Here is a 25,227-nt window from a genome sequence, read left to right as displayed (position 1 = left end):
GCACCCCTCCTATAGTTTCCACATCCTTCCTGTAGTGAGACGACCAGAACTGTCAGTCCATGGCTTCCTCTTGTACCATGATGAGGCCACCCTCAGGGTGGAGGAGCAACACCTATATTCTGTCTGGGTAGCCAACCTGATGGAATGAATATCGATTTCTCCTTCCGGAGAAAAAAAATTTGCTTTCCTCTTCTATTTCTTACTTTGGCGCCATACCTCTTTACACCTGGGTCATCTCCTCTTTTCCTTTATCCTATGGTCCACTCTCCTCTCAGATTCCTTCCTCCAGCCCTCACCCACCTGGCTTCACCTATCACCTTCTAGCTATCTTCTTTCTTCTCCACCACCTTTTTATACTTCGCCCTTCCTTTCCAGCCCTGAAGAAGGGTATAGTCCGAAACATCAACTTCCCAAAAACTTCCATGGATGCTGCCTGACTTGCTGAGTTCACCCAGCATTTTGTATGTGCTGCTTTGGATTTCTGCAGAATTTCTCATTTTTCTGTTCTTATACAAGAGCTAGCTCTGTATTTGCTGATATATGATCATCAGATTATGGAAGATTTGATCAGCCAAGGAAAGCAGTAACAGAATGCAGTATCTCTGTGTTCTGTGTGGCACTTACCTTCTCTCCTTGAGGATTTACTTGGGATGTAATTCTGTGATTGAACTGGTATTGTATGCACTTTTTCTCTCCAGTGCTCCATTTTGTCAAAGAGATCTCTATTCCTTGAGAGTAAGTTATACTAGCTGCAAAACCCAACGGATAAAGGTATGAAGTCACACACAAGGCTGAAATGTTTAGGATCAGTTATTAAGCAACTTAGAAAATTTTGCTCATTTTCAAGAGTTGGCACTGCACTGAACACTTTGAGCTCAGCAGACAGTGGGGTAAAGCTTCTGTTTTGGGAACATGGTAACCCGAATTGTAAAAGCTTTGAAAAATGTTTCTTTCCAGTTCTAATGAAAGATCTCGGCCTGAAAGATCGACTGTTTATTTCTCACCATCAATGCTGTCTAACCTGCTGAGTTCCTCCAGCATTTTGTGTGTGTTGCTCTGGATTGCTAGCATCTGCAGAATATTTTTAGTGTCTATTTCTCCCAACTGCCAGCACTTCAGAGTTTTTACTCAAATTTATACGTATGTTATCAAAAATGAAAGTAGAAAGTAGAAAGTGAAACACAAAATGCTAGAAAAACTCAGAGCAGGCAGCATCTGCGATGAGAAATAATTAGAGTTTCAGGTGCAAGATCCCCCGTCCGGTTGGGAAAGAGAGAAACCAGCTGGCTAAGAAGGTGGTATGGGGGATGGCTGGAACAAAGGAAATATATCTGATAGTGAAACTGGATGGTGGTATTTAAGGGACAGTTAAAATCAGAATAAGCTTCTTTGTATAATATGTTGGTAATGTTATATAACTTGTGTAATTGTCTAGCCTACTGGGTCACGTCCAGCACAAAAGATAAAAAGATAAACAGAAGTATGAAGTATGAAGGCTATAATTTGCAGATCTCACTTAAAAACAGAAAGGACAAGTTACATAAACTTGGAGAATTCGATAGTGAGTTGTACAGGCAGTAAGGTGCCCAGATGGGAGATGTTTTGTTCTTTAAGCTTGCATTAGGGCTCATTGTAATAGTGTAGGAGGACACAGACTGAAAAGTCAAAATGGGAGCGAGATCTTGAACTGTGCCTTTCATTATTGGAAATAAAACAGAGCAAAAGTTTGGAAATTTTGGATTAAAAATTATAATTTCTTTATCACTCTTCCCTTAAATTTTGAACTTAAATGACAGCATAAAATGGTGATGATCGATTTGAGACCCTCTTCAAAAGTCTCCCCATTTTTCTCCCCCATGGATTATCCTCTTATATTTTACCACAGGGTAAACTTTGTTTGCTAGCAAGAGGTCTGAGCCAGAGAAGGAGAGAAGCGCTAATGAAAATCAAATCAGTGCTTCTGGGTTGTTGGATCAGCCTATTCGAAATGCAAACACCAAATGAATCTACACCCCCACACAGAGATGAAAAGGTTACCGAGCAATCTCTTCAGTTGGAAGACAGGCAGCTTATCCTCACATCATTTTTTCAACTGCAGACACAAACCCTTAAGAGAACATGCATTAACAATTTAGAAAGGGAAGTATGTATGTTTACCATCTGTTGCCAATTTCCATCTGATGGACAGTACAGGCTTGTAGAATCCACCAGCATTCCTTTGCTTGGTTATGGCTACCCGAAGCTCTTTAGGAAATGAAGGTGTCCAGGGAGATGGTATCAACCAGCTGGCATCCAAACAGTTGCCTAATGGTGATGAAGAAAATACAACATGCTTTATCCCTTTTGCAATTTCAAACTTGGAAAGAACTGTTTTCACAAGCAGTCTTTAAAAGTTCTATTGGGCATCAGGTGTGCTTTAGCACCACTCACGTACTGAAATATTAAGGAGAAATCAGGGTTCTCCTAAAATGACAGGGCTGATCCCTAGTGATAGCCTCTTCTGCAGTTTTTATTGATTATAGCATGATGCCTTTTGCAATCTTCAATTGTTCTTGCAAATTGATGATGAGTCTGGCGAATACACCCCAAAATAATAAGAGTTGCAGGACGTTGTGTCAGAAACAGTGAGGAAAGCGATTTCCAACTTAAACAGGGGAGTATTCCATCACAATTTTGCACAATACAGTACATTGTCAAACACCAAGGACAGTTAGCACTCAGCTTGACTGTAGAACTTGGCATTTTCGTTTGTGATACACCTTGAACCAAGTAGCCCTGTTGAATCAAATTCCAGCTATCAGTTATTCATAACTGTCAAATAACTGGGTAGATGACAGTGTTGAGTTCTAGAATAGCTTGGCAAAAAGGCATACTAGTTGCAGAAGCAAGCCTACAGCGCTGCAGCTACATTGCTTTTTTGGTTTCATCTGACCTAGAGCCGATACTTGATATAATTTATAATTCCCGATTCACTCATTCCTGATAACTGATATAGTTCATTAATAAGACTACCGATGACTAGTCACCATGAAGGCAGTTACCTCTGGACTAGACGGAAAAGGATCGACCACTCAAAAATAGTCTGAAGTTGGCTGCAAAAGCATCAATATATTCTTTGGCAGTCATATGATTGGTACCACCATAAAAATCATAACGTCTTCGAATTTATTCCAACAGTTAGCTGAATCATTGATGGTGGTATCTTTAGCTGTGTTTGACAAGGTTATTTCCTTTACTAGTCCAGCCCATGCTTCATGCATGTTTTTCTTCACTCAATGAACTGAAAGATAAGCCACACAACGAGGTTACAAGATTGTAGTGGAATACAAATCTCTTACTTCTGATCACTGTGGATGGCCAGAGCTGCCAGGTCTGTTCCAAATCCATCACCCTTTTTATGTCTGAAGACAGCAGAATGTGTCGTCACTGATTAACTGGACTCTGACAATTCAATTGCTCCTCAATCACACTTTACTTACTTGTGCACAAGGAGACATGTCACTAAATTGTTCTGAAATTTGAACCAAATGCCATTTTTAAACAGAAATGTACGTTGTGTACATATTGACCCAACTGAAACTTTGTAGATTTCTGAATTCCATCATTTGCATATTTAAGTACCATAATACACATTTCAGATGATAATAACCAATTATCCCTTTGGGGAAGGGTATCTGCCGACCTTACCCAAACTGCTCTATTTGCTACTAATGTGATTGCCTCAGCTCAGGGGCAATTAACAATGGACAAGTACCAGCCATGGTAAGCGCAGCTTCTGGAAGAAGTGCTGGTACAATGATGTGGAAAAATATAAGAGGGTCTTCCGCATCTATAATCTGTGATGGCTCCCAAATATACCTAAAGTGACAAAGGCACATGATCAGGGATGGCCATTGGCATGAACTGTGAAGCTGTCAACAAACCATCGTCTTCTGTAATAACCAGCAGTTATAACTATTTGGAGTGTGCAGATACCATCAAATCAAACAATTAAAGATTAACACATAAAGTAATGTGATTATGTGTCAGTGGAATTTCAGTTCTCAAAGTTGTTGAGACTAAATTACTGCACCAGTTGGGAACAAACATATTTACCAAATCAAGTGATAAATGGGTCAGCAACAGGTAGACATGGCAGAAGCGATAAAGGACACAAATAACAAGGTCATACATATATTCAAAACAATACCAAAAATATGTCACTGAAAGTTTCAGTGTTGATAAAATCAGTTCTGTTTTCGTTAGAGAAAGGGGTGGTTGGGCCTTTAATTTTCACTTGACTTCGCTCAAGGCTTGTTTTCTATAATAAATGGCATTTTAAAAAAACCCAGAAAAAATGAGGTTCTTTTATTTGTAGTTCTTAAAATCAAAGATTACAGCCATTATCAGATAAATCTGAAAGTGGACCCACTGCATATTTTGTTGGTTCAACTCTGTGACCTTCTCCTACGTATAACTGTCACTAAGACATCCAAGTAAACAGGGGAGATGAGTCAATGGATTATTTTTGTGTTTTTTTTTAAATAGGAACAAGTTACTCGATAACCACCACAACACTGACTTATTAGTTTGCGAAGTTGCTGCCTTCCTACCCTTGGACAAGGACAAAATCCTGCCCAAATCTTTTCCAAACGAAACTGAGAGATTTGAATTTTCCTGCCCTGACTGTCCACTAGGTAACCTGGAGCAGATTCCCGCTCCACCACTACCTACAGATAAAGAAGAGATTTCCACTGAAGTATTACTATTAAGCAATACATCAATGCTTGGTTCAAAGTTCAAAGTAAAATTTATTATCAGAGTACACATGTCGCCACATACAACATTGATATTCTTTTTCCTGTGGGCACACTGAGCCAATCTATACAACAGTAACTGTAAACAGGATCAATGGACAACAAACTGGGCAAATGCAAATATAATTAAATAGCAACCTATAATGAGCATGAAATAACAAGATAAAAGGATCTTAAAGTGAGACCATTGGTTGTGGGAAACCAGGAGGAGAATGAACATAGTTATCGCCTTTGTTCAAGACCCTGATGGTTGAGGGGTAGTAACTGTTCTTGAACTTGGTGGTGAGAGTCCTGAAGCCCTTGTACCCTCTACTTGATGGTATCAGCGAGAAGAGAGCCTGGGTGGTGAGGATCCTTGACTATGGACACTGCTTTTCTACGGAAACGTTTCATGGAGATTTGCTCAATGTTAGGAGGATTTTACCCTTGATGTACTGGACCAAATCGTCTACCTTTTGTAACATTTTGGTGTTCCCATACCAGGCTCTAAGGCAGCCAGTCGTCACATGTTCCACCGCACATCCGTAGAAGGTTGCCGAGGTCTTTTAATGACCATGCCAAATCTCCGCAGACTCCTGAGGAAGCTGTGGTGCCGTCGTGCTTTCTTTGCAATTTATATGATGGGTTCAGGACAGGCCCTTTGAGATAGTTGCCCCCAGGAATTTAAAGCTACTGACCCTCTCCACCACGATTCTCTGATTATTACTGGCTCTGGCCTCCCTCTCCTGAAGTCCGCAATCAGTTCCTTGGTCTTAGTGACAATGGTTGAATGGTTGTTATTACAGCACTCAGCCAAATTTTCAATCTCCCTCCTGCATGCTGATTCATCACCACCTTTGATACAGTCCACAATAGTGGTGTCATCAGCTAACTTGTAAATAGTGTTGAAGCTGTACTTACACAGTCATAGGTATAAAGCGAGTAGAACAGGGGACTAAGTACAGTTCCCTGTGGTGTTGTGTGCTGATGGAGATTGTGGAGGAGATATTTTTGTCAATCCAAACTGACTGGGGTCTACAAGTGAGGAAATCCAGGATTCAATAACTTAAGGGGGTACTGAGGCCCAGATCTTGGAGTTTACTGATTAGTTTTGAGGGGATGATGGTAAGGAGTGCTGAGCTGTAATCGATAAAGAGCATCCTGATGTATGCACCCCTGCTATCCAGATGTCCCAAGGTTGTTTGGAGAGCCAATGGGATGACATCTGGTATAGACCTGTTGCTTACATCCTCTCCAATTCGACACTCAGATATGCTTCAACACCAGACTCTCAAAACACTTCATCAGTATGGTTGTAAATGTCATTGGGTGATAGTTCTGCATTTGCAAGGAGCTCTTGGCTTCAGCTCTCACCACAGCCTCACTGCAAACATAGACCCAAGTTCTGAATTCCAGAGTTAAGATGAGAATGATTGCATTTTCTACCACGGCAGCACTTGATCAAGTGTCAGCCCAAGAAGCCCTAGTAACAGACACGCAGGTCTGACATCAAATCTCACAAAGATGGTTCTTTTTCCTAAAAGATGGGGATGTTCGCTGATGATCACGCAACATGCGATTCCATTTGCAACTTGTCAAAAACACCTCCAACAAGAACAAGTCTAATCATTTACCCTTGACATTCGATGTCATTATCACGGCTGAGGTATGCACCAAAAAACATTTCGGGAGTCACCACTAACCAATAACTCAACTGGACCGGCAACGTACTGTAAATTCTGTTGCTACCGGAGGCAAATCAAAAGCTGGCTATCCTGTTGCAAGTAACTCACATCTTGACTCGTTATACCCACCATCCATTTGTCTGGATGAAAGCAGCTTCAACACCACTCAAGCAGTTCCATACCACTCAGGACAAAAGACTGTGCTTGACTGGCACCCCATCCACCCCCTTCAATCCCTTGACTACCATCTCACCATGGCATCACCATTCTCCATTTTCAAACCAGACTGCAGTTACCTTGACTACTGTGACGGCATCTGAGTGTTAAAGCAGCGTAGCGGTTAGGACAAGGCCATTACAGCTCCAGGTACTCCAGAGATAATTCTGGTGTTGTCCTGTAAGGAGTCTCTGTACATCTTCCCGTGGGATGCGTTGGTTTTCTCCAGCTCCTCCAGTTTCCTCCCACAGTCCAGAGACGTACCGGATAGGTTAATTGGTCATTGTAAATCGTCCTGTGATTAGGTGAGGGCTAGTCAGGGTTGTGGGTTGACGTGTCTCAAAGGGCTAGAATGGCCCATGCCACGCTGTATCACTGAAATAAACAGAGCTCACAAACCCTCAGCCTCATCCAACAAGACAAGGACAACAGGCAAGTGGGAACAGTACCATCTGTACGTTCACTTCCAGTCACAGACCATCCTAACTTGGAAATAAATTGTCATTATTTCATCAACGCTGGGTCTGAATCCTGACATTTCCTATCTATCTACATTTTAAGAGTCCCTTAAGGGGGTTTCAAGATGGCAGATCAACCTAAACAGTAGAATTATTTATTGAAACAACGGACTTTCCGTTACGTCTACAGCAGGAGCTTTTAAGCACAAAGGCCAAAATTCAAGACAGCACATTCTAAATTTAACAATCGCATCTGATTTGAAGATCTTTTAAATGTTGGATTTGCAAAATATCACTCTCCCAAACAACAAATGTTAATTGTACTTACCAGATAGAACTGTGCAATTTAGGCCCTGTATGAAGAAAGAAAAAAAACATTTTAATAATTACATCTGCTTTGGCTGTATGTTCAATGTTGAATCCAATGCAATTATAGGCCATGAGCATAAATGCCTTGGAAAGCAGGGGCAGGAGAATGGAAACAAAAAAAAAAGTCTTTTAATTTGCAGTCAGTAAAATACAGGGAGTTATCACATTGTGGCGGTAGGCAGAGGGGGTGGAGAATGAAGAAAAGGGACTGGGCTCATGACCTTTCTAAGGCCAAATGACAAGATAATGCTGATCTTTCAAACCATCTGCACTTTCAACATCGGTGGCTATTTTTCCAATGTAGCCTGGATATTCTACATGAATTAACATGCAACGTAATATCGTACTTAAAGAGTATTTGGATAGACAGGGACTGATTAGGGATAGTCAACATGGCTTTGTGCATGGTAGGTTGTGTCTAACCAATCTTACAGTTTTTCCAGGAAGTTAACAGGAAAGTTGAAGGCAAGGGAGTGGATGTTGCCTTAGCAAAACATCTGACAAGGTCTCACATGGGAGATTGGTCAGGAATGTTCAGTTGCTTGGCATTCAAGATGAGATAGCAAAATGGATTAGACATTGGCTTTGTGGGAGATGGCTGCTTCTCAAAAGTAGATGGTTGGCTCACCGACTAGAGACCTGTGACTAGTGGTGTGCTGCAGGGATCGTTGCTGGGTTTGTTGTTTGTCAACTATGTCAATCTGGATGATAATTTGGTTAACTGGATCAGCAAATTTGCGGATGACACAGTGAGGAAGGCTATCAGAGCTGCAGCAGGATCTAGATCAGCTGGAAAAATGGGCTTAGAAATGGCTGATGGAACTTAATGCAAACAAGTGAAAGGTGTTACACTTCAGTAGGACCAACCAAGGCATGTCTTACACTGTGAACGGTGGGGCACTGAGGAGTGTTGTAGAACAAAGGGATCTGGGAATACAAGTCAATAATTCATTGAAAATGGGGTCACAGGTAGTTAAGACTGTAAAGAGCTTTTGGTACACTGGTCTTCATAAATTAAAGTACTGAGTACAGGTGACGGAATATTATGTTGAAGTTGTATAAACTTTTGATGGCCTAATTTGGAGTATTGTGTGCAGTTCTGGTCAACTAGCTACAGGAAAGATCAAAAGAGTTCAGAGAAACTTTACAAGGATGTTGCTGGGACTGGAGGACCTGAGTTATAAGGAAAGATCGAATAGGTTAGAACAGGGGTGGGCAAACTTTTTGACTTGAGGGCCACAAAGGGTTCTAAAATTTGACAGGGGGGCCGGACCAGGAGCAGATGGACGGAGTGTTTTGGTAATACACCTCATAAGAGAAAATAAAATATCATGGGATATGTAGAAAACATGTGCTTTAATTTCAATTGAAAATGAACAAATGCATTACAACAAAATATCTGTCTTTGAAGTCCCATGGTATTTAGCTATTTAATGAAATGACTTTTAAAACACTGAAAATTAAATGAATAAAATACAGCTTTTTTTAATAGTAACAGTTATTATTTTAAAGCACTGAAAATTCTGTTATCCTTCAAGATATTATCATCATCACTTTCCTCCTGACTGTCTTTATTTCAAAAACGGTAGGAGATGCAGGTCTACTTGTCCTGCTCCTTCTTATTCAATTGTCCCCTGTACCAAAACTCAACAACGACCCGCACAATGACAAAGCAGGGAAAACGCGCCGGTATGCGTAGCTCTGTGCTCGCAAATCCCCGCAGGCTATCTCCCTTAGCCGGAACGCTGGCTAATTGTGAGCCGGTTCGGATGTGCCAGGAAATGGGTCGCCACAATGTCACAAAGTAAAGCGCAAATGTGGAGTAATACGCTGCACCTCAACAAAGGTCAATGTATATAGAGTGCGTCATCTATTGGGAAAACGCCAGAATTGCGGGGAGAAAACGTTAACAAAGTTTATTAATATAATTTCATCAAGTTCTGCGGGCCGGATTAAAAAGCTTAACGGGCCGCATATGGCCCGCTGGCCGTAGTTTGCCCATGCCTGGGTTAGAATTTTATTCTTCATAATGTAGAAGATTGAGGGGAGACTTGATAGAGGTATACAAAATTATGAGGGGTATAGATTGGATAAGTGCAGGCAGGCTTTTTCCACTGAGGTTGGTGGGACTATAGCCAGAGGTCAAGGGTTAAGCATCAAAGGTGGAAAGTTTAAGGGGAGCATGAGGGCTAACTTCTTCACTCAGAGGGTTGTGCGAGTGTGAAATAAACTGACAGTGCAAGTTGTGATTGCGAGCTTGATTTCAACATTTAAGTTAAGTTTGGACAGGTATATGGATAGTAGGGGTATGGACGGCTATGGTCCAGATGCAAATCAATGGGATTAAGCAGTTTAAATGGCTTGGCACAGATTAGATGAGCCCAGGGCCAGTTTCTGTGCTGTACTTTTCTGTGACTCTAAGAGTTCTCATTAATTAAAAATGTTGGAAATGTACAAATGCTCCCTTATTTGAAAATGGAAGATTAATTCAAGAGCCTAAATATACCAAATTAATGTTAAATACAAATATTGTCGCAGCAACAAGGACTGAAGACCCAACTATCCCAGTAGGCAGTATGGATAAAGAAGAGAGAAGTGATATATTTAAAGCAAAGTGCAAATAGTATTCTGGCATCTGTTTTCTAGAAGGACCCCGTTCTTCCCATGTTACCAACACCAGGATAATTTCTACATGTTCCAGCAGGGTCTGCTATAGTTGTTACCTCCTCCAAAGCCCCCCTCCCCCCCACTGTACTAATTTCTGCCATTTCCTCCTATAATACACAGGAGGGAAGTATCCATCAGGGCTTGAAGGATTGCAGAACTAATTCAGCTTTAAAAAACACACATTTTGTTGGGCTTGAGTAAATGTTCTGCATGATTAATGCAGAATTCTGTGTAAAATTACCTCTAAAATGACTTTAGTACATTATAGGAGTAGCAATATACAATTCAGGTGTCTTGTTGCTTACTGCTCGCTTGATCTATAATGCCCCATTCCATGCCAAGAATGTACCACAAAGAATAATTAATAGTGATATTGACTGAGACAAAAGTTTGGCAGAAGTTCACATTACGGCCAGCTATCAAAATATTTTGTTGCGCTCCAGCCCATGGAACTAAACTTGCTGTTTATGCGCTAAGTTTTGAGGAACACAAGTCAAATTGACAATTTATTTAGAACTACATGCATGAGATACCAACTGAAACGATATAATCAAGCAGGGAAGTACAAGTTATTTCACAAATAATCAATGATACTTCTTGCAAACTGACTTTGAATAAGTTCCTGATGCAAACTCTAATGTAATCTTGGGAAACCCCAACATTGTGCAATACTTTCGACGACAAACTCTGTTGTTGTTGTTGCAAATTATCCACCCATTGAATTGACACAATACAAATGGACATGCTTTGTCACATCTGCCAGGAATGTAGTCAAGGAAAATAGATCCTATGTGTCACTTCAAGTACATGAATTGCTCAATGCTCATTTGAGACTGTTGTAATGGAGGTAGTTGATAAAGGAGTTCATATTTTCCCAATTAAAAAGAATATCGTAGAAGAAAGAGTTACAGCTGTGGTCCTTTATAAATTTGTGCAATCACAGTAAAACACTTGCTAAAAGTTTATTGTTACAAAAGTCAACCTTAAGAGTTTTGAACATTCATTTACTGAATTTCTCAGTATTATACCATCCACAGAAGCCTTTAAGCTAAACTACACTGATTATCTACTTTAGTGCAGGAATAATTAACTACTCTTCCGAATATTCCTCATGTGCATGTTGCAGTCCCAATAGTGACAAATTAACTTCAGCAACAGCCCATTATCTGAAATAATCTATTGATGTTCTTGATAAAATCACTCTGAAACTTCAAAACATAATTTCCATCTCACTTCTCAGAAGTACCTCCTCCTTGGGTAAACACTTCCTAATAGCAAATGCTCCTACTGAAGCTATACAAGTACAAAGATAAGGCTCTCACCATCACCTCAACCACACTACCCAATGAGAAAAGGTAGAAGGAAAAAAACACCTGACTGTGCACTCAAGAAACAAGGGTATAAGACCATAAGACACGGGAGCAGAATTAGGCCATTTGGCCCATTGAGTCTACTCCACCATTTCATCATGGCTGATCCATTTCCTTCTCAACCCCATAGATTTCTCAAATTTTGGGGCATGTTCCACACTCACAGGTACCCAAGAAGCAACCAACCAAAGCTGCTTCAGATCATTATTCAGATCTTTTAATTATCACCAAAAGTTAGTAATGGGTTCCTTGAAGATACAAGGAGATGTTCAGGAAACTAAGAAATTGGGCTAAATGAAGCAGGACTTGGATTTTTAGAACACACATTGGATATAGTCAGAGGTCATTGGAGTCAACCAGTGGCCTTGCTGGTAAAGAAGTATTTCTTCCTGGTCAACAATAACTTTACAGGCATGATAGCTACTGTTCTGGTGGCATTTCCTGCCTGTAATTACCAAAGGGCTATAACGATAAGACCAGAAGATATAGGAGCAGAAGTAGGCCATTCAGCCCATCGACTCTGCTCCGCCATTCAATCATGGGCTGATCCAAGTCATCCCCACTCCCCGCCTTCTCTCCATACGCTTTGATTCCCTGGCTAATCAAGAACCTATCTATCTCTGCCTTAAATGCATCCAGTGACCTGGTCTCCTTAGCTGCTCATGGTAGCAAATTCCACAGACTTACCACCTTCCGACTGAAGTAATTTCTCCACGTCTCTGTTCTAAATGGACATCCTTCAATCTTGAAGTCGTGCCCTCTTGTCCTGGACTCCCTATCATGGGAAATAACTTTGCCATATCTAATCTGTTCAGGCCTTTTAACATTAGGAATGTTTCTATGAGATCCCCCTCATTCTACTAAACTCCAGAGAATACAGCCCAAGAGCTACCAGACGTTTCTCATACGGTAACCCTTTCATTCCTGGAATCATTCTCGTGAATCTTCTCTGAACCCTCTCCAATGTCAATATATCCTTTCTAATATAAGGAGCCCAAAACTGTACACAATACTACAAGTGTGGTCTCATGAGTGCCTTATACAGCCTCAACATCACATCCCTGCTCTTATATTCTATACCTCTACAAATGAATGTCTAGAAACATTGCATTTGCCTTCTTCTCCACCGACTCAACCTGGAGGTTAACCTTTAGGGTATCCTGCACAAGGTCTCCTAAGTCCCTTTGCATCTCTGTATTTTGAATTCTCTCCCCATCTAAATAATACTCTGCCCGTTTATTTCTTCCACCAAAGTGCACAACCATACACTTTCTAACATTGTATTTCATTTGCCACTTCTTTGCCCATCCCCCTAAACTATCTAAGTCTCTCTGCAGGCTCTCCTTTTCCTCAACACTACCCACTCCTCCACCTATCTTCGTATCATTGGCAAATTTAGCCACAAATCCATTAATCCCATAGTCCAAATCATTGACATACATCTTAAAAAGCAGCGGTCCCAACACCAACCCCTGTGGAACTCCACTGGTAACCGGCAGCCAGCAGAATAGGATCCCTTTATTCCCACTCTCTGTTTTCTGCCAATCAGCCAATGCTCCACCCATGCTAGTAACGTCCCTGTAATTCCATGGGCTCTTATCTTGCTAAGCAGCCTCATGTACAGCACCTTGTTAAAGGCCTTCTGAAAATCCAAGTACACCACACCCACTGCATCTCCTTTGTCTACCCTACTTGTAACTTCCTCAAAAAATTGCAGTAGGTTAGTCAGGCAGGATTTTCCTTTCAGGAAACCATGCTGGCTTTGGCCTATCTTGTCATGAGCCTCCAGGTAGTCCATAATCTCATCCCTAACAATCGATTCCAACAACTTCCCAACCACTGATGTCAGGCTACAGTTTCCTTTCTGCTGCCTCCCACCCTTCTTAAATAGCAGAGTAACATTTGCAATTTTCCAGTCACCCGGTACAATGCCAGAATCTATCTATTCTTGAAAGATCTTTGTTAATGCCTCCGCAATCTCTCTAGCTACTTCCTTCAGAACCTGAGGGTGCATTCCATCAGGTCCAGTGAGATAAACAACTGAAACTGCATGTTTCAATCAGACACTTGCATTGCAGCACTTACCAGCACTGCATTTCAATGAGGCCCAAGGATCTTTGATCTCATCTGAAGGTTGATTTATACTTGTGTGTCGCACCTACGCCGTAGGTGTCGCATACCCTACCTACACTGTACTCTTTGCTGTAGGGTGATGTGCACCTCTCCAGAAAAGTTACCCACACGTCGTGGTAACGCAGACCACAACAACTGTGATTGGTCTGCTTGGCAGCATCGCATTTCCTCCTACGCATTTCCGGTTGCTTCTTCTCCGCCATGTCTGTAGGCTGTGCGTATACCGATGCGAAAAAGATGAACCAAATTGTCAAATCTACCCACCAACATGTGAAAATGTTTGAAATGCATTTCCTCATCCACGTCTCTCAGGAAGAAACTCAACACAGTGGTATAGAAACCCCACCGCCAACTAGCATTTTGGCACACACCAACGCATGCTCGCTACATGTAGAGCGATGCAGAAGTGAAAATCAGGCATAGGCTGCGGCATAGCCCGTACCCACAAGTATAAATCAGCCTTTATTCAGAGAAAGACAGTATTGATGTCACACCAGCAGGTAAGCATTACTTAATTTTCATTTAGTAGGTCTGAATATTGCTGTCCTGGTTTCCTCCTTTCTCACAAATCAGTGTGAGACGAGCGAAAGGGATAGTGACATAATTTAGCTACAAGCATAGGAATACAATTAGACAAAAATTACTCTGTAATATTAGGTTTAACATAAAACTTTGTCATAAGTCTCACACAATGTTAAATTAATTTGTCAAACAGCAGAGAAGGTCTTCACCACCACCTGTTGCAATTATTGTCACCGCAGCCATTTCACCCAGTTGTTATACTGACAATAATTACCACAGCTAATACACGTCTAGAGATAAGGAACCAGGTGACAGCATTGGAATTCAACACTCTGAACCTCGGCCGAATGTCCGAGGTTACGTGCTGTATTGGAGGGATAGGATGGCAGGCAAAGGGGGTGGCGTGGCTCTGCTGGTAAAGAATGGCATCAAATCAGTAGAAAGATGTGCAGAGGATGTTGAATCCTTGTGGGTTGAGTTAAGAAACTGCAAAGGTAAAAGGACCCCAATGGCAGTTATATACAACCCTCCCAACAGTAGCTGGGACACTGTAACAGTAACCACAGATTACAACGGGAAATAGCAATGGTGAATCAAAAGGGTAGTGCTATGAATGTCATGGGAGATTTCAACATGCAGGTAAATTGGAGCAATCAGGTTGGTAATGAATCTCAAGAGTGAATTTGTGGAATGCCTACAAGATAGCTTTTTAGAGTATTTGTTGTTGAGCCTACTGGGGGATCAGCTATATTGGACTGGGTGTTATGCAATAAACCAGAGGTGATCAGGGAGCTTAAGGTAAAACAACCCGGGTAGACAGTGATCACAAAATAATTAAGTTCAACTCGAAATTTGATAGGGAGAAAGTAAAGACTGACGTAGCAACATTTCAGTGGATTAAAGGAAATTACAGTGGTATGAGAGAGGAGTTGGCCCAAGTAAATTGGAAGGAGCTGCTGGAAGGGATGTCAGCAGAGCAGCAATGCTGTGAGTTTCTGGGAAAAATGAGGGAAGTGCAGGATAGATGTGTTCCAAAGGCCCGATACTCCAAATACTCAAATGGCAAAATAGTACAACCATGGCTGACAAGGGAAGTCAAAGCAAATGTAAAAGCAAAAGAAAGGGCGTACAACAGAAAAATTAGTGGTAAGACAGAATTGGGAAGTTTTTAAAAACCTACAGAGAGCAACTAAAAGAAGCATTAAGAGGGAAAAGATGAAATATGAAAACGAGCTAGCAAACAATATCAAAGTGGATAGTACAAGCTTTTTCAAGTATGTAAAAAAAAGAGGGATGAGAGTGGATATAGGGCTGCTAGAAAATTAGGCCAGAGAAATAATAACGGGGACAAGGAGATGGCAGATAAACTAAACGAGTATTTTGGAAATGAGGACTGGAAAATTGCAAATATCACTCCACTCTTCAAGAGAGGAGGGAGGCAGCAGAAAGGAACTTATAGACCAGTTAGCCTGAGCTCAATAGTTGGGAATTAGTTAGAGTCATTTTTTAAGGATAAGGTGATGGAGTACTTGGTAACACGGGACAAGACAGGACAAAATCAGCATATGTTCCTTAAGGGAAAATCTTGCCAGATAAATCTGTTGGAATTCTTTGAGGAAATTACAAGTAGGATAAAGGGGATGCAGTGAATGTTGTATATTTCAACTTTCAGGAGGCCTTTGACAAGGTGTCACACACAAGGCTGCTTACCAAGTTAAGAACCCATGGTATTACAGGACATTTACTGCCATGGTTAGAGAATTCGTTGATTAGTAGAAGGCAGTGAGTGGGAATAAAAGGATCCTTTTTTGGTTGGCTGCCAGTGACTAGGGGTGTTCTGGATGGGTCGGTTTCGGGACTGCTTCTTTTTATGCTGTACATAAATGATGTAGGTGATGGAATAGATGGCTTTGTTGCCAAGTTTGCAGATGATATGAGGATTGGTGGAGGGGCAGGTAGTATTGAGGAAACAGGTAGGCTGTAGAAGGACTCGGATTAGGAGAATGGGCAAGAAAGTGCCAAATGAAATACAAAGTTGAAAAATGCATGGTCTGCACTTTGGCAGAACAAATAAATGTGCAGATTATTTTCTAAATGGGGAGAAAATCTAAAAATCTGAGATGCAAAGGGACTTGCAAGTACTTTTGCAGAAAATCCCAAGGTTAACTTGCAGGTAGAGTCATTGGTGAGGAAGGCAAATGCAATGTTAGCATTCATTTCAAGAGGTCTAGAATACAAGAGAAAGGATGTGATACTGAGGCTTTATAAGGCCCTGTGAGGCCTCAGCTTGAGCATTGTGAACAGTTCTGGGCTCCTCATCCAAGAAGAAATGTACTGGTACTTTTCCTTCACGTGTGGGATCAATTTTGGTTGTATGTTGATTTAAACTTAAATTAGAAGTTTTTTTCTGTTTCTTAGTTTTATATGTTTTCCTGTCATGGGATGGCTGTATAAATATGCTGTACTGTGTCTGCTCTATGATATGCTGTGCTGCTTTGTAAAATAAGAATAAATAATAATAAAAATTTGAATTACAAAAAAAAGAAATGTGCTGGCATTGGAGAACGTTCACAAGGGTGATTCCAGGAATGAAAAGGTTATCAATCAAGGAAAATTTGATAGTCCTGAGTCTGTACTTACTGGAATTTAGAAAGACAATTGGGGGGGGGGTGTATTTCATTGAAACCTTTTGAATGTTAGAAGGCCTAGTCAGTAGATGAGGAAAGGATGTTTCCTGTGGTGGGAAGTCTAGGACAAGAGGGCACAACCTCAGGATAGAAGGGCGTCCATTTAAAACAGAGATGCAGAGAAATTTCATTAGCCAAAGGATGGTGAAGTTTTGGAATTTATTACCCCAGGCAGCCGTGGAGGTGTATTTAAAGCAGAACTTGGTAGGTTTTTGATTGGACATCAAAGGTTATGGGGAGAAGGCCAGGGAGTAGGGCTGAGGAGGGGAGAAAGGATCAGCCATGATTGAATGGCGGAGCAGACCCAATGGGCCAAATGGCCTAATTCTGCTCCTATGTCTTATGGTCTTATCACTTAAAAACGTTCATGAATGGTTCTTAAAAATTCAGCTTTGTTTGTAGGGTTGTGAATTCTGATTCTGGAACACTTCTAAAGGAGTGGAGCCTTTTTAGGCCTCAAGGGACTGGTGGCATTACAGCTTGGTACAGAAGCACTAATGCTCACCAATAGAAAAGCTGTCCCCATCCCTGAGTACATCGACAAGGAGCGCTGCCACAAGAAGGCAGCATCCATTGTCAAGGAACCACCTTCCAGGTCATGCTCTCTTCCCACTGCTGCCATCCAGGAGGTGGTACAGGAGGCTTAGGTCCCAGTTTCAAAAACTGTTATTACCCTTCAACCTAAACCAGTGTGAGAGGAGAGTTGCTGTTTGGCTTAGTAACATCTTACATGGTCTGCTTTGTTTTGTATTTTTGTAAAGTCCTAACTCTACGGCAGATTCTAACTTCCAGTCAAGATGTCGCCTGTGTACAAGGGTCCTTTGGACGACATCTTCTGGACAGATCATGAAACCATCTTTATCACTTCTTTTATATTTGTTTCTCGTCTTGAATGTGATTCTGGAACTGTTGGAGCCTGTGTTTTGTTGTCTGGGTGGTTCAGTGCACTGCAGTCTCTCAGAGGATTCTGGAAAGCTGAGGCAGTGTGAGTGAACCTCATGGTGAGAAGGCTGCAGGATGGCACACAAGCCGATGTCTGACCCCATTTCACTGATTCTAGCTTCCACTGTTCAGCAACTAAAGGGATGAGGCGATTGGAACATCAAGGTGAGTGTGCAAGTTTGGAGATTGTTTGGGTGTTCCAGCACTCTGCAGTCTCCGAGAGGGTTCCGTGAGGCAGTGTGCATAAATTTTGTGGTGGGCAGGCTGCAGGACAGGGCACGAGCCAATGTTTCGCTCCATTTTGCCAGTTAAAGCTCCCACTCTTCGCTGAAGAGAGTGAGGAGGGAGATTGAAGCATTGAAGTGAGTGCAGAGGGTGAACGCCGGCTGCCTGATTTTTGATTGGTTACTGTGTGCCGGCGAGGGGAGAGCCTGCCGCTGCACCCGGAGAGTATTGCCAAAGTTTTGTTCTGCATTTTGGATGTGGACTTTGGACAATAGACTCTTTTTTTTCCAGTCTTATAGTTTTTATGTTCTGTCCTGCCCAATCTTCTGGGTTTTTTTGTGCGGGGAGGGGTATTTTGGGGTCGATGTGCCTGATTCATTTTGTTCATTTTTTTCTGCAGGAGAAGGGATTTGGGTGTTGATGTGCCTGTTCCATTTTTTGTTTTGTGTTTTATACAAAGTGGTATGTTTTGGGGGTTGATAATCATGCCTTTCTTTTCTTTCTTGGTTTCATAGCTGCCCGGAGAATTGAATAATTTCAGAGTTGTATACTTTGATAACAAATGTACCTTTGATTATGATATTAAATGAAAAACTTTAATGTCTGGAGAAGCAATATTTTCATATACATTTTGCCTTTAACTCAGTAAAACACTTCAATGCACTACAAATAAATCAACATAATGAGATAACAGAACAGAGGACCAAACACAGAATGGTAAGTTTATTGTTCTGTCTTCAGAATGAAAAGCTTTACGAAGAAATTGCCAGAGCTTCCATTATCTGCAAGCAAGCAAGCTAGTACCACTAACATAGTTTTAACAAAACAGAGCCTGCACAAGGGGAATGTAAACCCTTCAACATATAAAAATTAATTTCAGAAATAACATCAAATGCCTAGACTCTCCAATACAAGAAGTGATATGCCAAAATAAACTGACAACGTAAGGGAGATAATTATCAACTATAGATTTAAGATAGCAATTTAATTCCTGTTTGGTCATTGAGGCTTAGCAAACTATTTCTGGAACTTTCCACAACAAGAAACCTGTATTTGCAAATTATAGACTGTATAATGTACGTGTGCTAATAAATACAATGCTGATACCAGCTTGCAGAAGCAGAGATTGGCAACTGGAAAATTATATTATATTCCTGTTGGTAGTGAAATGAAATTTAACCCTTTTCTTTTGTCCTTGGAGGTCAAAGCCTGACTGTCGTTCACATTCCTGAACCTGTAAACTTTAGTATCTACAGGAGACACGACATTGAGAAAGCAACCATGATCCACACCATCTTTTTGCAGCTCCTCTCAACAAAAATTACAGAAACCTTAAATCCCACACCGCCCAGTTCAAGAACATCTACCTCCCTTGAACCGTTTGGTTCTACAACCAACTGGAAAAATCTTAATCACTAGTTTGGCAACACCATGATCACTTTCATCATTTTGCACTAACATTTTGTTTTTGTTTGAATTGTGTTCTTTCTTGTATAATCTAAACTTCTCTTGTGCTATGTGCCCAAGATACTGCTGCAAATCAACGTACTTGTGCATATGCCAATAAACTCAATTAACGACATATCTTTGTCTAAAATTACCAGTGAGGAAAGAAGAGAATGTCTTCAGCATTATAAGGAAGTGAACTGAATAAAATGAACTGCATTTAACATGACTCAACAGCACCTCTGATTTGCATATTTAACTTCCCTCAAATTCCCCTTTATAACTTCCAGCCATAAATTCATCACATTTTTTTTCCTGACTGAGATAACCAAAGAGAACTTTGAAAACTGGGTGATGCCTCTCTTTTCAGTACATCACAGATTCTAGGGTTGGCCTAGGATTTGAAAATGGAGATATTTGTGCAACACTGTGTGTAGGACTGAGTTAACTAAGCAAAATGGAACCAAATTTATAATGTCCTCACATTTTATTTTAACATATTAATGTCTAGTTTGGCTCCTTGCAGGAAAGCATGAATGTAACTTTGGAACATTTTAGTAAATGTTCCATTCAGGAGTTGGCATGCTGCGGTATACAAACTTACTAAAAAGGAAAATATAAAATGCAGCGAGGGTAGGGGAAGAAGGGAAAACTTTTCATTGAACAGAAAAGGAACAGCTCTCATTCTTTATTGACTCTAACTGCTCAGAATTTCTCTGTGTGTCAGACGAGCAATTCACCGTCATTGGAGGTTTGAATCACCAGAGCACTTCAAGAATAAAGGATTGTTGCCAAATTTTGTGTAATTGCGCATATGTAATATCTTGTAGTCGTCATCCAATCTACTCCACCTTAATAGCATGCACAATTAGCCTCTTCATTATCCTCTCTGCACAATCTTGGCCAATATGATCATGTTGGCAACGATTGGCTCTGCTCTCCTGACTTGCATTGCTGTGATAATTACTATGGTACAGTTGTTCACTATACCTTTCAGCATTCTGCTAACAAAACAAGCACGATTATTTTGACATTTTACTGAAATCACAGGTCATGTAGGTCACAAAGTGAGACAACAGCCAGGGCTGTTGAAAATTAAGCTACCAATAGCTTTCCAATGGCGTTTCTGGTTGAGTGGCATTTCAACACAACCACACAATCATTGTCAGCAACACCAAACAATCAGTTGTGCACTTCAGGAAGGAGAAATCAAGAGAACACACACTAGACTTCTTTGAGGGGTCAGTGGTGTTAAGGATGAACAGACTTAAATTCCTGGGTGTCAGTATCTCCAATAATCTGTCCAACACATTGATACAATCACGAAGAAGGTGTACCAATGGTTCCAGTTTGTGAGTTTGAGGAGATTTGGTGTGTCACCAAAAGCTTTCTGCAAATTTGTACACCTGTACGGCGGAGAGTATTCTGACAAGCTGCATCACTGTCTGGTAAGGAGGTACCAATGTGCAGGATTGCAAGAGGCTGTAGAGGGTTGTAGAGCCTCTACTTCCAGCTCCATCACGGGCACAATCCTCTCCATCACCAAGAACAACTCCAAGAAGCCGTGCCTCAAAGGCAGCATACATAATCAAGGACGCTCACCAACTGGGACAAACCCTCTTCTTGTTACTACCATCTGAGAGGAGGCACAGGAGCCTCAAGACTCCCACTCAATGATTCAGGAAGAGGTACATTCCCTCCACCATCAGATTTTCTAAACAGGCCACAAACACTACTTGTTATACTTCTCCTTTTGCACAATTTATTTATTTTGTTAGTTACAATAATTTCATGTCTTCCATTGTCTTGCTGCCACAAAGCAACAAATTTCACGTCATACAAGACAGTGAGAATAAACCTTGTTCTACATTTCCATTCAAAAGCAGTATCCCAAATGACAGAGGTCTTCAGCCATACTGTTTAGAAACTAGGAATTCATTAGATACACATGCAAACCAGAAACTTGGCTTATGTACAAAATTAGGAATCGAGAGGTTGAGCATGGTGGGACTAATGTTCTGAACTGTGAATTGTTCAAAGCAAGGAGTGTTGTAGCAAAGGCACATGAGCCAAGGGCATGGATCAACACGTGGAATTACCACATCGTGGCCATTAGTGAGACTTGGTTACAGGAGAGGCAAGGTTGGCAGGCCAGTGTCCTGTTTTAGAAGTGATAGAGTGGCAAGGATTATAGGAGGAAGGGTGGAATTACTCGCCAGGGAAAACGTCATGGCAGTGCTCAGACAGCACAGACTGAAGAGCTATAGGGGAAGAGAAGCAATCTAGATTCTGAGGGGAAATCCAACTCTGGCTTGCTTGATCAACTTCATCTGGATAAGCAACAAGGGAAGCTGAAGTACCCAGGGCCATAAAACGGTAAGTTACCTCACTTTACTAAGACAAAGTCTCAAACGCCTATATGTTGCCAATGGAGTTGATGCTACATTGGCAAAATATGAAGGTAATGATATAACCAACAGTCCAGGTGCAGCACAGCGAAGATGGATAGAAAACCTACAGCACAATGCAAGCCCTTCTGCCAGCAAAGCTGTGCCGAACATGTCCTTACCTGAGAAATTACCCAGTGTTACCCACAGCCCTCTATTTTTTTCAGCTCCGTTATCTGTCCAGGAGTCTCTTAAAAAATCCTATTTTATCCGCCTTCACCGTTGCCAGCAGCCCATTCCACGCACGCACCACCCTCGGCATAAAAAACTTAACCCTGACATCTCCTCTGTACCCACTCCCCAGCACCTTAAAACTGTGCCCTCTCCTGCTAGCCAGTTCAGCCCTGGGAAAAAGCCCCAGACTATCCACACGATCAATGCCTCTCATTATCATGTACACCTCTATCAGGTCACCTCTCATCCTCGTTGCTCCAAGGAGAAAAGGCTGAGCTCACTCAACCTATTCTCATAGGGCATGCTCCCCAATCCAGGCAACATCCTTGTAAATCTCCTCTGCACCCTTTCTATGGCTTCCACATCCTTCCTGTAGTGAGACAACCAGAACTGAGCACAGGACTCTAAATGGGGTCTGACCAAGGTCCTATATAGCTGTAACATTACCTCTCGGCTCTTAAACTCAATCACACGATTGATGAAGGCCAATGCATTGTATGTTTTCTTACGCACAGAGTCAACCTGCGCAGCAGCTTTGAGTGTCCTATGAACTTGGACCCCAAGATCCTCGATCCGCCACACCGCCAAGAGTCTTACCGTTAATACCATATTCTCCCATCATATTTGACCTACTTAGACTGGAATTTTGATCCATCTCATTAGAGAAGAGCAGAAAGAATAAGAGAGGACATTTGAAATAGGTTTTAAGTATTTAACTAACACTGGAACAGCAGAAACTCCTAGGATTACACTCCAGCATCCAGGAGGAGACCCTTTCCACAGCCATCCTGTCAAAACCCTCTGGCATTCTTGCTTCAATCAAGTCATTTCACACGATACTAAACACAAGTAGATATTAACCATGGCTAAAGTCATTCATCATTGGACAACGTGTACGTCCAGGACTTTCTGGAAACTCGTCTCTGCACCGCATCAAATAGATTAAGTTACTTCATTATCGAAGGAAACTGAAAATCAAGCCACAGAGATAGTCTCAGCGGTACTCCGTATAACTAAAGCATAACCTCCCCACTTCTGTATTCAATCCCCAAGCAGAAGATATAATCCTGCTTATTTTCCTAATTACTTGTTGTACGTGCATTCAGGCCCTTTACAAATCATACGCATATCTCACAGTGGCACGATTTTTTCCCAATCTTTCATCATTTAGAAAATGTATCACTTCTTCCATTTGCCTGATATTTGATCCGTCATGCTTTTGAAACCTTACATTCCTCTTTACAATTTCCAATGCAGTGCAGTCAGTAAGTTTGACAGCCACAGTTTCAGCGCCTACTCTCTTCTTTCATAGAGTCTTATAAATTGAGGACGTGCAACAATCCTAATCGTCCACCACTTGTTACATCTTGCCAACCAGAATATGCCTACTCGTTTTTCGCTTCAAATTTCTTGTTAAATCCCCAAGCTTGCTCTTTATATTTATTAAAAAGGACAGCACTTTGGAGCGTTTGTGCCTTGATTATTTCACCTTTTCAATCTCATCCACTTTAAAAATAAATTTACAATTCAGATTAAAATGGCTTTGACAGATCCAGTTTATGCGACATGTTGCTGTCGCCAGTTATTAATCAAGTTTGGCATGAGCAGTTTAACTTAGTTGGTAGTTGTCTTGCTTCATGCATTACATGCTTCATGTATTACATGCTCTTGCGGAAAAAGGGGGAAAAAAAGCTAGACTAGGAAACACATTGTATCAACATTGTAACTACATTGTATCAACAGCACTTCAGAGAGACAAGAAAAGTGATTGCCCAAAGTGGCAAATTATCTCCCGGTAACGACCGCGATCGTTGTAGATTTTTGCCCAGTTTATTGGAACTGTCCATAAACTCGGGAGGTCCGTGCCCAGATACAACACACAACCACACAGGGCGCCCTACCTGCTGCGAGCAGTCGCCAAGGTACTCCGAAGCGGCCAGGTCTCCAACCCACAGGACAATGAGAAAACCTCGCAGCAACGACCCAGCAACTCGATTCATGGCCAACAAGCTTTTCAAGTTTAAAAGAAATCAGCCGTACAAGTGATGACTTTTCTAAATATTTCCAGAAGTTTCCAAAGAAAAAAACCGCGCACTTCCTACACAACAGCAACCCTAGATGCCAGGCATCTTCCGTCTTCAAACCCACGTTTCCGTCACCCTCTGGCCTCAAGCAGCACTCGTCATTACCCCGCCCTTTCGCTCAACATTGGCCACGCCCACTCTTCCGTCATCAACCCCAATGGCCTCAACTATCCCACGTCATCACCCCGCCCATTCGCTCAACCTCGGCCCCGCCCACCCAATCATTCTCTCTCACCTTGTCCCCACTCACCCATCCATCATCACAGCCCTGCCCTCCACTAGGAGATCACATTAACTCAGCTCCAGTGACAGGACCTCTGGACTTCTGCACCTGCCCTCACCTGGGCCAAGACCCCCAAGTCCCCCGCCAGGGTCCTGTTGCTCTTCCCTTACTGCCAGTTATGCGTAACACCCCCCTCCATCTCAAGTTATTGGGTGTCAACAGCTCTGAAGATCTCTCCTGGACCCAACATATTCAAACATGAGGAAGTCTGCAGATGCTAGAAAGAGTTCTGATGAAGGGTCTCAGCCCGAAACGTTGACTGTTCACTCTTTTCCATAGATGCTGCCTGGCCTGCTGAGTTCTTCCAGCATTTTGTGTGTGTTGCCCAACACATTCACACAATTACAAAGGAGCACACCAGTGGCTATATTTCCTAAGGAGATTTGATAGATCACCACAGACTCCAGTAAGTTTCTACACATATCCCATGAGGAGCATTCTGACTGGCTGCTTCACTGTCTAGTGTGCAGGCACCAATGCACAGAATCAGAAGAAGCTGCAGAGGGTTGTAAACCCATCATGGGCACTCACCTCCCCACCATCGAGGACATCTTCAAAAGGCAATGCCTCAAAAAGAAGCACCAAGCATCCGGTAGCCCAAGCACACACATTCAATGTTTGAGGAACAGCTTCTTCCCCTCCATCCTCCATGAAGAGGGGCGGGGGGGGGGAGAGAGAGAGAGAGAGAGAGAGAGAGAACTATGCCTATAGCATAGAACTGGCCTATAGCTTCCTTTCTACTGC

General features: G+C 41.8%; 1 protein-coding gene across 1 annotated transcript in view; it reads right to left on the bottom strand.

Moving 5' to 3' along the window:
• Nucleotides 1-24,301, bottom strand: part of LOC132398508 (interleukin-17 receptor A-like) — a 52,706-nt gene extending 28,405 nt beyond the window's left edge. The window contains exons 1-4 of the mRNA XM_059978078.1: nt 24,018-24,301; nt 7,463-7,487; nt 2,158-2,304; nt 625-749 (exon numbers count right to left, since the gene is read on the bottom strand). Coding sequence (XP_059834061.1) covers nt 625-749; nt 2,158-2,304; nt 7,463-7,487; nt 24,018-24,116 — 396 coding nt within the window. The 5' untranslated portion in view covers nt 24,117-24,301. The remainder of the gene's footprint in view (nt 1-624; nt 750-2,157; nt 2,305-7,462; nt 7,488-24,017) is intronic.
• Nucleotides 24,302-25,227: the final 926 nt, after the last annotated feature.

The sequence above is a fragment of the Hypanus sabinus genome, chromosome 8 (genome assembly GCF_030144855.1).
Source record: "Hypanus sabinus isolate sHypSab1 chromosome 8, sHypSab1.hap1, whole genome shotgun sequence".
In the NCBI taxonomy this organism is placed as follows: Eukaryota; Metazoa; Chordata; class Chondrichthyes; order Myliobatiformes; family Dasyatidae; genus Hypanus; species Hypanus sabinus.
This window is presented reverse-complemented; position numbering and strand designations above follow the sequence as displayed.